Raw genomic sequence first — 12,381 nt, forward strand, 5'->3', positions numbered from 1 at the left:
TGATTTATCAGACAGCACGAATCTCAGGCATCACAAGACAAAACATCAATCAAGCCACAAAACCAATATAAAATGGGAAGGAGGCACCCATTTATCAAACAGGAATAATTTCCATTGTCATTGCAATAGCTTCAGACATGTTGCAAAGCCACCATGTGTTTCCATAATTATAATACCAAAGGAAATGTAATTAAATCATTCTGTTGAATAATTTATTGAAAGTTTCTATCCAGCTGAAAGTCAGTTTAATTAAAAATCCCAACATTAATGCTTGTTATAAAAAGATGGTTTAGTCTAGGGACATTAAGTGTAGAATTCGATGGACCTCAAAATTAAAGCAGAAGGCAAGGTATTAGTTCTGTACACCCACAAACATCTTTAAAAGCCTGTGTACAAGTATAGAATTTAGAAAACGTAATATCTACCACAGAAAGAGATCTTCTCTCTCCTTGCAAAAATCATCTTTTTCTGTGGGAGCCTTATGTGTTTATCAGTGCATTTATCTTTGGCTCAAAACCCACATCAACATAACTGAGTCCTTTTAATACAAATATTCTATTAAATCATACTCAAAATGGTAATGTTTCCTGATTTGGAAGTAATTCTCTGAGCTGGGTCTGTATTTTTTAATTATAAATATCCTAGTATTTCTCCAATAGTGGCAAAACATACTCAGGAAACTTCTTATTCTGCTAAATTACACAGCAATGGCAGGTAAGAAGTTCTGCTCTGCAGAACCACATTATACTTACAAAGGAAGGAAGAGGAAAAGCTACGGCTTTTGAGTGAACTTACAATTCTCATGAAAAGTATCGACCAAGAAAAGGTCAAAGAATAAAAATATATTATGAAACATAAGTATTTGACCAAATATTTCAGATCAAAACCAACTTGACTGAGCTTTGGGCAGATGCTTCGTGACAATGTTCCAGATACAGTAAAAAATCATACTTGACACAGACACAAATATTCAGAACAACTGATGAGTGTTCAGAACAATGATGGTTTAAAAAAATTAGAAATACCGTTCATGCACTGGAACATTTATTCCAACTTATATTTTAAGATTATATGTATTACAAATACATTGTCTGGCACAAAAAAATAGAAAATGTAATTTTTTACTGGTGTATCATAGCTGAACCTGGTTTTTGAGCTTTGGTATGTGTGATAATAAACACAAGGAAAGGAAAGAGTGGTCCAGAATCCAAACCACAAAACCACTGCTATTGTATTTTGCACAGTGTATAATCCATAGCTGTTTGCTGCTCCACATGTGAAATACATCTAGCTGAGACAAAGCAGTGAGGAACTCTGTGATAATGGATTTGAGAACAATTTTAGAGATTTTATATACTCTGTGTATTTTTAAATTTCTTCTAAAAGAATTGTATCTGCTAATCTACAAAACCCCTAGTGTTTACTTCTCTCCAGGGAGATATTCCCTTTCTCTGTTCCCTCTTCCCCTGTCAACTTCTCACCTTCCCTAGGGTTCCCACTGTACTTGTCAAACATTCTCATGTTTCAGCCAAGTCCTCCTGTGTCCTGCTGAGCTGTGAGCAGACACCTTTCAGATACACAGGGCAGGTGTGGCAGAGATCCAGCAAGACACAAGATAACTTCCCTGCCCTCCTCCTGATTACTGCTGAAATTCAGCCAAGGGACTCCAATGTCCAATAAAACACCATGTCTGTGACCTAACACTGCCTTCAGGCTCCTTTTTTCTTCTTTGAGTAGCAACAAACTCATCCCATCACACTTAGCACCAACTCTAATCCTAGAAACCAGCAGCAGTTATTTCAGTAACCCCTTTATCTTCAAAGGACAACTTCCACCCAGCAACCAGAGAGCTTTCCCTGACTTATCTGCAGCCCCTTCCCTGCCCTCAGCAGCACCGGGCTGTTGGTGTTTTTGTGCTGCAGGGCTCAGCCAGGCTGGGCACAGCCCCACTCACCCAACAGCCGCAGCCTCCTGTCCCTGCTGCCCTCCTCACCCACATCACCAGCTGTGTTCACCTCCAGCACAGGAGCAGCACAGTGGGCACAGAACACAAACAAAACTCTCACATAAGAAATATGCATTGACTATGATTAATGAAAATGCACACAATTCCTAAGATTGATGGAAATTCCCCAGTCTTTGGTGATCCCTTGTGTCCTCTCCTGCCCTTCCTCTCTTCCCTTCTGCCACAATTCTCTCATCACTTCCCTACACATCCCTGAACATTTTCCTTTCTCCCTCCCTCTCTGTTATTCCTTCCTTTATTTCCATAATCCCATCCCATCTCTTCTGGAATTTTTTCTCTATAAAACATTTTTATCCTTCCTCATATGAGCTGTAGGTTTTGCATCCCACAAGTAGATTTAGGTTGCAATGGACTTCAGCAGGTGAATGTAAACCTAACTAACTTCAGATGCTAAAAGTATCTAATGAGAAGAAAACCAGCATTTAGATGCTTAGAAATATCTGTCAAAGGAGTCCTCATGGCTGAAAGGTAATGAATCAAATATAAAACGCTCTCCTTTATGGAACAGATTAATCCCTATTTTAATAAACCTATGTTTAAGACATTTGGTGCACTAATTTATGCACATGTTGCACATTAAAAAAAGAAATCACAACTTCATCAAACTAGAAGTGTAGAAGTAGATGGAATCCCTCTAACAGAAAGAAATGTTCTTGCAGAAATGGCACTGATGAGCCCCTGTATCTAGGAATAACTATTTCCAAAAAATGCACTGTATCTCCCTCCCTACTACACCTAGCCACATAACTCCCTACTACTTAGAGTAAAGTTATTCACAGATTTCTTGTAACATTATGAAGCATCAGCAAAGCTTCAGACATATATTGGAATGATTTGTAATTGCAGATTCTAGAGTCTATAAAATTCTTCTATAAAAATATGCATTTTCAGGCCATACATAGACAAAAATATGGATGAATCCCAAATTATTTAGAAACATAATCCCTATCTGTGTGCTTATTTTTTCACTAATTGCGACATGAAACCAACTTTATTTCAGTGGTAAGTAAAGGATTTGAACAGAAATTAGATAATGTTGTAGACTGAGGCCAATCTAATTTCTGTTTTGTTGTTTCACGGAGCAACAAATCAATAAAGAGTACAATTATTTTTATTTCACTAACAGTTTTCATCATTTATTACTTCAAATAATAGACTTTGAGCTAGTCTTACTAACCTCCTCGAGCAAAGCTATTGGATAGATTTACATCCAAATGTCCTGGCACTACCTGCTTAAACACAGTGGACATTCTTGAAGCCCTCGTTTCAGTGCCTAAAGTCAGCCAAAAAAAGAATAGAAGATTAAAAAAGCTACAGTGTTAACCAGACTAATACTTAATATGACTGATAAAATGCCCCTTTTCACCCAATACAGCTAATTCTTGCCAATTTTGTACTTCAGATTTAGTTTTTAACACAAATGTGTACATTGGCAACAGTATGGAGGTGTTAGATACAGCTAAGCAATCAACATATTTTACAATAAATGAAACAAGGCACACACACTTTGGATAGTGTTACTTTACAAGAAAAGCCACTGTTTGGCAGTATTAGGTCAATTACAACTGAGTAAGACAAGACAGACACAATTTCAAGTCACACAGTCCTTCCTGACATGTTGGGGTTACCCTCACCTAAACCTCACCATTTTTCATCATAAAATAACTGAAAAAAAACATGGATTAATTTCTTCATGGCTCCACCTAGGCATAACTCAAATAGGGTGTTTTGAAAGATTTTTTCACTGCAAAAAAGAGCTCTATTTGGGAATTACATTAGTAGAAACCTATTATGAGTATGTAAAACATAAAGAGGCCTCTATGCCTTCCATTGCTGCTGCAGCTAAACAATGTCATCTGTTCTGATCTTGCAACCTCACACTTCCTCATTACACAAAACAGCAGATTTTGTCTTATTATATAAAACAGAACAGATTTTGCATCCTTTCAAATCTGGTAGTCTTTTATTCAATATGCAGTTTATTAGTTATAAAAGACTTTACTGCCAGATTAATATTGAAAAGTATTTCAGGAGAGATTATAAACATCCTTTACACAGAAACATATTCACTGAAACTAAGAGTGAACAGGCTACCTGGAAAGCCTAACAATAAAGAAACAACAGAATTCATATGGAACACTGAACTATCACTAAGTCAGAGAAAAGTCTCAGCTTAGCCAGAGAAAAGCACTGTACAAAGGAGTTTTACCTGGAGACAGAGCAATGGTTGGGCTGACAGTGAGGGTATTGCCGCCATTCCTTTTGCAGTGGACGGATATCACATTCAGCAAGGCTTGAAGGTATTTCTCCTGCTCTATACTGCTTGAAGATTCTAGAGAAGTGGGGGCTAGAGTCACAACAAGAATGGAATGCAATAAAAGAGAAAAATACAATTTGTAAATACACAGAATAAAAGGCTTACTGTGTAAAGCAGAGCATTGAAAATGTCCTAGTTTGTCTGTCAAAGGTTCAAAAAGCCTCTCCTTTGATGACAAGCATCACCTGGCTGCACAGCAGGATCCAGCAATGTCCTCCTGTATTCCACACAAAGCTGAACTTCTGAAACTTTCACCTCATGGTCACTACTTAAACCATTCATCACTAGCCATAACATCAGCACAAACTGAGTGAAGGTCATGCAGCTTTCCCTTCAGTCTCCAAATGAAAAGTAACATTTCTACGTTTGTGCTGCTTGTCAGCAAAATGCGCAGAGAACAGAGAGAACTGTTTCTTTAACAAAAGTAAGTTAAAACCATACTCAATCAGCTCTTCCTCATTCCAGAAAAGGAAGGTTACTCACCTGTACTTGGAGGTTCCTTAGGATACAGTGCCCATTTAAAAAGTTCAGAAATCATTAACAAAACACAGAACCAAGGGAAAAAACCCTCAAAAATAAGACAAACAAATAATCCTAATCATTGTGGGATCCCAACCATAAAGTCCACCCATTGTGTCCAGGTGCAAGGACCTAAGGACAGGAGATGAAGCTCAGGTCCTGGGCCATGATGACAAAATAGTGTTCAATATCAATGAATCAGTTTATATTTTTTCAAATGCCAAACAAAATTGTTGGAATTACAGTTTATTGCAGCCATCTTTGGACTTACTATAGGGCAAAAGTTTCATAGCTGCTTAAACCAGGATTTGATATCTTTCTCACAAGAGCCAACATTTAGAAGAAGAGACAGAGTCAAGGAATTTGATTGAGCACATTGTGACAAAACACAATGCTAATTTGTAAACAATCTTCTCCAATGATGATCCAATCAGGTTCTATGCTGGAGACTAATAGACAGTGAGCTAATTAGCTAGAGGTGGCAAAAGAAATTTCAAGATAGAAATTAGTATCTGAATTGAAAGTACAATTAGGAAGTAATGATGTTTCCTGCAGGATACATCATGCTGTTTCTTTCTGGCCAAGTGGAAAAAGCCTGAGCAGGAACATTATTTTCTCTTCTACTCCTAAGCAGGATTTACATATCCTGAAATCTACTGGAATGATCTCTGGGTCCCCTAGCCCTAGAAATAATATTATAAAAAGTCAATTTAGGTCTTAACAGTTTAGTTAAACTAAAAGCTGTCTAAATGACAGGATAATGTCTATACCACTTGCACAGGTTTATTTTGTGAAGAGTATTGTGTGTGTTTTAGAAAAAAACCTTGACTTACATCAAAGTTTGTCATTGGACCAAGCAGAAATCAGAATTAAAGACTGAGGACAAAAATGCCCTTGTGATGGTTTAGAGATGGAAAATGTGCCCCTTCATCCTCACCACAGCTCATCCGATCACAGCAGCATACAGAGGTGACTCAAAGCATTGCCCCTACCAGCACAGGTGAACTGGGATTTCCATGAAATCACCACCTTTCATGTGCTGTATCCCATGTGAAGGTCACCACAGAAACATGGATTTAATAAAAAATGGGGGATGGGGATCCCAGTAGCAATTTTATCCCATTTAATTTTGTTTTTGTCTCAGAAAAGAAATGCATTGCTTAGTCCTGCAATGCTAATGTGTGCTTTATATGCCTGGTCACAGGTTGCTCCATCTTTATCTTACAAGCCCTAATACAATGAGTAATTCAGCCTGAACCAAGATAACTGTTCTCTTGGATAGTGTTACTACATCCAAGAAACCTAAATGTTCTTTCCATAGGGTAGCTGACCAATAAATGCTAATTTAGGTGTAGAATGTCATATTTAGAAATACAGTGCTCTGCAACACAATTCCCAGAGAGGTCAAAGTAATTCAGAAACCAACTTGCAGGTTTCAAAGGAACATTTCAAAAGACCCATATACTCTCCATCTCATATCTGAACATCTGTTAATAATCTTTTCTTTGGACAGACGTTAGAAAATACAACTCTGTTGCACATGCAGTTTGGTTCCACACAGAAATTAAGTACGGTGCATAATTTCTCTAAAAATATGTTCTGTTCTTCTTATATAACACACTGACCTCCAACTATGCTCTGAAAACTTGCGTAATACCCCACGTAACAGGAAGTCACAAAAATGTTCACTAAGTTCCAGCAGGCTCTCCTTGTTTCTCTGTATCAACCCAGAGCTGAGCAACAAAAATCTACTCCTATTTAGGAAAGAATGAATTTGTCAACTTGAATTTAACTTCAGATTCTCTTTGTCCTCTTAGTTTGCTTCACAATGCATTTTCCATTATAGACATTTCTTTACTGCACACAGCTCCTGCTGAGGCAGCCGTGTACAACCACCTTTGCTGGTCACTTTTGCTTCAACAAGCTTCAGCTCCATTAAAAGTAAGATAAACACCCTAGAAATAGTCTCCATTTTCCTTCCTGAGGGATGTCTCCATTTTCTTCACATTTTAAAAGAAGCAGTAACTCCAGAAGCAGGTATCTGTCAGACACAGTTATTGTCAATCCATTTATCTACTCCATAATATTCTGGTGGGCATATGGCAACGGCAATATAAAAGTCTATATATAGCCTTTTATATAAAATTAAGAAAAGAAACCATCAGAAAACTTCTACAGAAAACATCAAAGTGTTTGTCTTTACATAATTTTGAGATTAGTCCTGCAGATTTTTTTTCAATTTATTCTCTATTTGTACCAGGTTAAAATGCCTCATCTGTATTTCAGCCAAGACAATCAGTATTAAATCAGTTGAAGACTAATATTTGAATTGCCATGCCTGGGATTCACACCACAAGGATGTGGAAAAACTGGTGTATCCATAAGCTTTGGCAGCTGCTGTGTCAACTATTGGTAGTACTTCATTGATTCATTTCATTAATCCTTTCAACAAAAACACATTATATAAATTTCAGTTCATTGCCTTCACTGCTCATCACTCCAACTAAAAAAAGCTCCCACAAAACACTGCAGAGATACATTCAATAAATGTTGCAGCAATAAATATTCAGCAGATAATTAGTGATTCACAAATTAGTCAGTCCAGACACTAACTCTAAAATCTTAGAAATAATGAGATTTTAAAGGTGCATTTGATATGCAAAAAAACCCTCATTATGTCTGATAAAGTTGCTCTTAAACATAAGAAAAACATGATTTTCATAAAGGTATTCTGTGAAGGAAAAATTATGGAAGGCTATGTAAAAAGTATTTAAATAATAATCTTCAAATTACTTTTATGGCACTTGTACATAAGTGTACAGTATCCTTCTTATAGGTTTTGGAAAATTCTATAGAACACACTTGAATAGAGTCAAAACTTTTAGTTGCATTTTAGCCATTACTGGGGAGAAGTGCAAATATAAACAGGACATAAGAATCTCTTTGATACCTTAACAAGTTTCTGGTACTCCAATTCGACCTCACGTTTCCTTTTCCTCCAACAAGAAAAATTATGGCCTAATTCTGGAATAATTTCTAAACAACTATCAGTTTGATTAAAGAAAATACTGACTCATTCTTGGCATGAAGTTAACTCTGATAAAGCTATTGGCATGAGATGGAAATCCAGGCAATCACAAGTATCCTAAACACTGCCTGTGAACTATGGAAGTCAATGAATGTTAGTTCCAAAATTAATGTTACTCTAATATTACACTCTTCTGAAAAACTAAGTATTCTGATAAATCTTGTGCTGGTCCAGTCTCTGCCCAAATGCTTCATTCACATTTTTTGACCTGCTTTCATACCATTCAGGATTTTGACACACAGTAACTAATAACATCAGATAACCACTTATACTAAGACTTCTGGTTCAACCCAATCACTGCTTTTCCTCTGGCAAAATTCCTTCTCCAGAGAGCCTGGCTGCACCAACTCACCCGTGGGATGTGTGTTCTGGGATTTGAAGAGGCCCACCACGCTTTTTCCATGGAAGCCCCCAGCCCTGAGGAGCAGAGTGCTGTTTTTGGTGTTCTTCCAGCACACAACGGGCAGGCGGTTGTGGCGGTAGCAGCGAGCCACTCTCTGCAGGCTGCTGTCCTGCACAGACTGAGGGACCACCAGCAGCCCAGGATAGCTGCAGTGGCAGCAAAGGGGGAAAAAAAAAATTAAACTATTAAAATTGCTTTCAAAACACTCAGCAATGCAAAAACAAATTGCTGCAATTACAAGCTGAAAACACTTCTTAATGAAATACACCTTAACTGATAGAATGACTTTTATTTTTAAAGTAATTTTTAGTCCAAGCCTAGCAGATATATTAATTTAAGCAAACAGAATTTTAAATAGAAAGTGATTTATGAAAAAATTGTAATACTCTCATCACTAATCACTTTCCATTTAAGGTACGTGTTATTTGGTTGTATTTTTCTTCTTAGCACATCTCTTATCTATCTCTAGAATGAAGCCATATTTTTAAGCATGGCAGAAAACAGATTTTTGAGGTACAAAAATGATGCAGTAGTTCCATTTTGACAATTGTATATGAAATATGAGAATTGAAAGGAAAGAATGTTAGATTGCCTAAAGTATCACAATGAAAACAATAGTCTTTCGTTTATGGAAAAATATATTTAAATTTTACAGTTGGAGTCCTTGGAACAGAGTGCTTGACACTGCATTTTTGTGCTCTGTTAAAACATTGCAGTGCACTGAGAGATTAGAATATTCACTGATATAGTACCTTTAAAGATGGAAAACACAGTAAGATGGCAGTTTTGTTCATGTTAGTGAACGAAGGATTCAAGCAATATGAAATATGATTTTCTATCGCCTCCAAAAAATCAAAAATCAACTTAAGTGCCAATTTCATGTGTTATGAAGAAACTAAGATGAGGAACAAGAAACATCTGCTGCTTACTAAATAACTTTTATTCCCTCTACAATATACACTATTTCTGCAAATTCAGTTCTTGGACATCTATTCAACTGCCTTCAGGCAAAATAAATGTACATGGTATTTACAGTCTACACAGCAACCACAGTAATACAGCAGTAGGTAAGTATTTATATCATCAGATTTGTAATTCTTTCAGATACTAATTATATTTTCAAAAAAAGCCTAGAGAGTATTAAAACCTCATGGTTTTAGGGGAGAAAAGGGTTGTCTGCATAATGTTCAAAGCATAATGAAAATGGACAGATTTCATGCCTTCATCTGCATTGATTCTAACTAGACAAGTTAGAAAACAAGAAAGGATCTAGTATTTTCCTTCTATGCCCTTCTTCCTGGCAATTCCATTGTCCATAATGAAAGCAATGACCAGCCTAAACTGGCTCTAGAGAATGCAAATGTCTTCTGATATGACTCATGCAGATAGGCTTTTGTATTAAAAGGAATTTTTGTGGGCAGCGTCAGCAAACTACATCAGCTTTCACAATAAAAAGAAAGGACTTAGTAACACTGATGTGCGAAAAAACAGCATGTGACTTTCAGCACATGACAAACTTTTAAAGCAAATACTTTCATGAAGTGAACTCTAACACATACTTTTTAATTTGAAGAAAATAGTCATTTATATTTATAATAGCTTCTGAAGCTTGCTTTTTTATTCAGGAACAGCAGAGATGCTAAATGCAAACACATTAATGCAGATATACAGACATGTGTCTCTAGTTTCAGCTACTTCAGTGAACTGACAAACTCACCTCCTGCAAAGGGAGTACATCCTGTTCAGTGCAGTTATTCTCAAGTATTCTGTTTTGGAGCGAGAGGAGTTGGTGCTGATGGTGCCCAGCCCCAAGCGCTGGTAGTCCCTGAAGCAGGCTCTTTCCACTAATTGCTCCATGGTTGATTTTTCTGATGCTTTCAGGGTACCACTGGTGTGCAGCTCGCTGTCATCTGAAACTAAAGGCAATAATCTTGCTGGGGAGGCCAGCAGTTCCACAGCAAACACTGCTACTTTCTTCCAAACAAGTTTGTGCTGCTCCCAGTGATGAATGGCAAGGTCCAGGACATGCAAACCACAGCTTACTGAATTTATAAACACTAAACCAGTATTTTAGTCAGCAAACCTGATTATAGCACCAAATTACCTAAACTTGTGACTGGCATGACTAACATCTCTCTAGCTAAAATCCTGGAAAAAGTTATCTCATATATTCATTTGAACTGGACTGAAAACTGATAATTTCTTTACCAATTTACAAATTCTTTACAGATTCATTACCCATTCAAGATAAAAATGAACTGCACAATTTTTAAAAAGCTATCTTCAGAAGAGGTATCAATCTTTTTAAGGCTTTAAATGTTTCAGTGTTGTAATTTCACAAGAGATGACTGTTGGGTTCTGAATGTCTCAGTTTCAGTATCAGGCAGCAGCTTTCTTCAGCCGAGCATATCAGCTGCCCTTTCCAAAGCAGAAAAAACTTCAACCATGAGAGATAAAAAACTATGTCACAAGTTCAAACTACTCTGAAATTCAAGTCAAGCAAGGTCTTTGTACAAAACCTGCCACCTGCCTATTAGTGACACTTTCAACCATTTCCAAATACTTCTGAGAGCAGATTTACTGCTCACAGCATGTATCAGTTACTTGCTACCACCTCAAGCATTGAAATATGTGCATATGAGACCTATTTCTTCATGGATGAGGCACTGAAAAGTATATGAGGATTTAAACATAAAACAGGACTTCATAAAACTGGAATTTAAACTTATTTAGAAAATAAAAATTATGCAATAATTAACATTTTACTGGCAGTAGACAACATTCAGTATTTACAGAAGTAGTACCTCTATGATTTTTTTTTCTGTGCATCTTTTGCATAAAAGCTAAATGAAAAATTTTCTTTGCCCTTTCAGCTAAAAAAAATATTCTGTATTTGATCTAAATAATAAAGTTGAACACTCTGGATGTCTCCTCTTTTTCCTCTTTTTTAATATTTTTCATGGTAAAAAGAAGTCACACAACAGCTGAAGTATGAAGTGCACTAATGAGAAACAAATTTAAATTAGCTTTAGAAATAATTCTTTTGGGTCATACAAAATCTTGGTATTCAACAGTTTTGAATGGAAAGCTATAACTGATTCAAGATGAGGGTGCATTTTGTGAAATATTTTTTCCTAAATGGATTTTTCTCCCATGAAGGCAGGTACATTGGTGATCAGACTTTGCAAAACAATCTCCTGTGCATAAAAAACTAAACATAAGAGCTCCTATTCATGTGCTTGAGCTGAAGAGGGAGATGAAGATATTTTGCTGCCTCAAGTTTAACATGATTTATTTGATTTTGAAAAACTAAGGAATAATCCCTCTGTTTTACTGTTCTTGAAATATGACTGTTTTCAAAAGAAGGTTTCAGTCTCTTGTTTTATTGAACACACCCATATGACCAGTATAAGAAAAAGAATTTACTAATGATTGAGATATTCTAAACTCTGAAAACAAAGAGATGAGGAGGAATTCGAGGGAAATCAGATGTTCATTGGCAACAACTCATAACTACAGTACTGTGCCCAGTTTTCAAAGTCACAGTGCAAGTTATATGTGGAGTACCTAAAGAAGCCTGAGAAGAGAGCAGTGAAGAGGATCAGAAGTCCATCAAGACTAATAAACAAAGAACTGAAAGAGCTGCATAGATATAACATTGAGAAGACAACAGAAAAATACTACAATAGATCACAAATACATTATGTATTGCAATCAGAATGAGAGGAATCATCTCTTCTATCTGTATATAGTGGCAGAGTAAGAAATGAAGGGTTTAAATTGCAGCAAGAAGATGTTTAGTCCTGAATCTCAGAAAATTGCTTGTTTTCTCCAGCATAAAGGATGGTTTCAGTATTGGTAAGAGCTTCCTAGAGTTGTGGAACCTTCACCTTTGAAAGCTTTTAAGAAGAAGTCAGGCAAACACCTGTGGGGAAGAGATGAAGATGATCTTGCCTTGGGGCAGAGAGTTGGACTGTTTGATCTCATGAAGTTCCTTCCAGCCCTATCTTTAACATTTCTTTTCCAAG

General features: G+C 36.6%; 1 protein-coding gene across 7 annotated transcripts in view; it reads right to left on the bottom strand.

Moving 5' to 3' along the window:
- SBF2 (SET binding factor 2) overlaps positions 1-12,381 on the bottom strand; it is a 232,280-nt gene that overhangs the window by 27,934 nt on the left and 191,965 nt on the right. For 4 of the 7 annotated variants that reach the window (XM_041415221.1, XM_041415217.1, XM_041415219.1 and 1 more), the window contains exons 26-29: positions 10,071-10,269; positions 8,303-8,499; positions 4,236-4,373; positions 3,204-3,299 (exon numbers count right to left, since the gene is read on the bottom strand). In XM_041415221.1, the coding sequence (XP_041271155.1) occupies positions 3,204-3,299; positions 4,236-4,373; positions 8,303-8,499; positions 10,071-10,269 (630 nt within the window). The remainder of the gene's footprint in view (positions 1-3,203; positions 3,300-4,235; positions 4,374-8,302; positions 8,500-10,070; positions 10,270-12,381) is intronic. The other 3 variants (XM_041415223.1, XM_041415222.1, XM_041415218.1) reach the window with 2 other exon arrangements.

Source organism: Onychostruthus taczanowskii, unplaced genomic scaffold (assembly GCF_017590055.1).
Source record: "Onychostruthus taczanowskii isolate IOZ18803 unplaced genomic scaffold, ASM1759005v1 scaffold49, whole genome shotgun sequence".
Lineage (NCBI taxonomy): Eukaryota > Metazoa > Chordata > Aves > Passeriformes > Passeridae > Onychostruthus > Onychostruthus taczanowskii.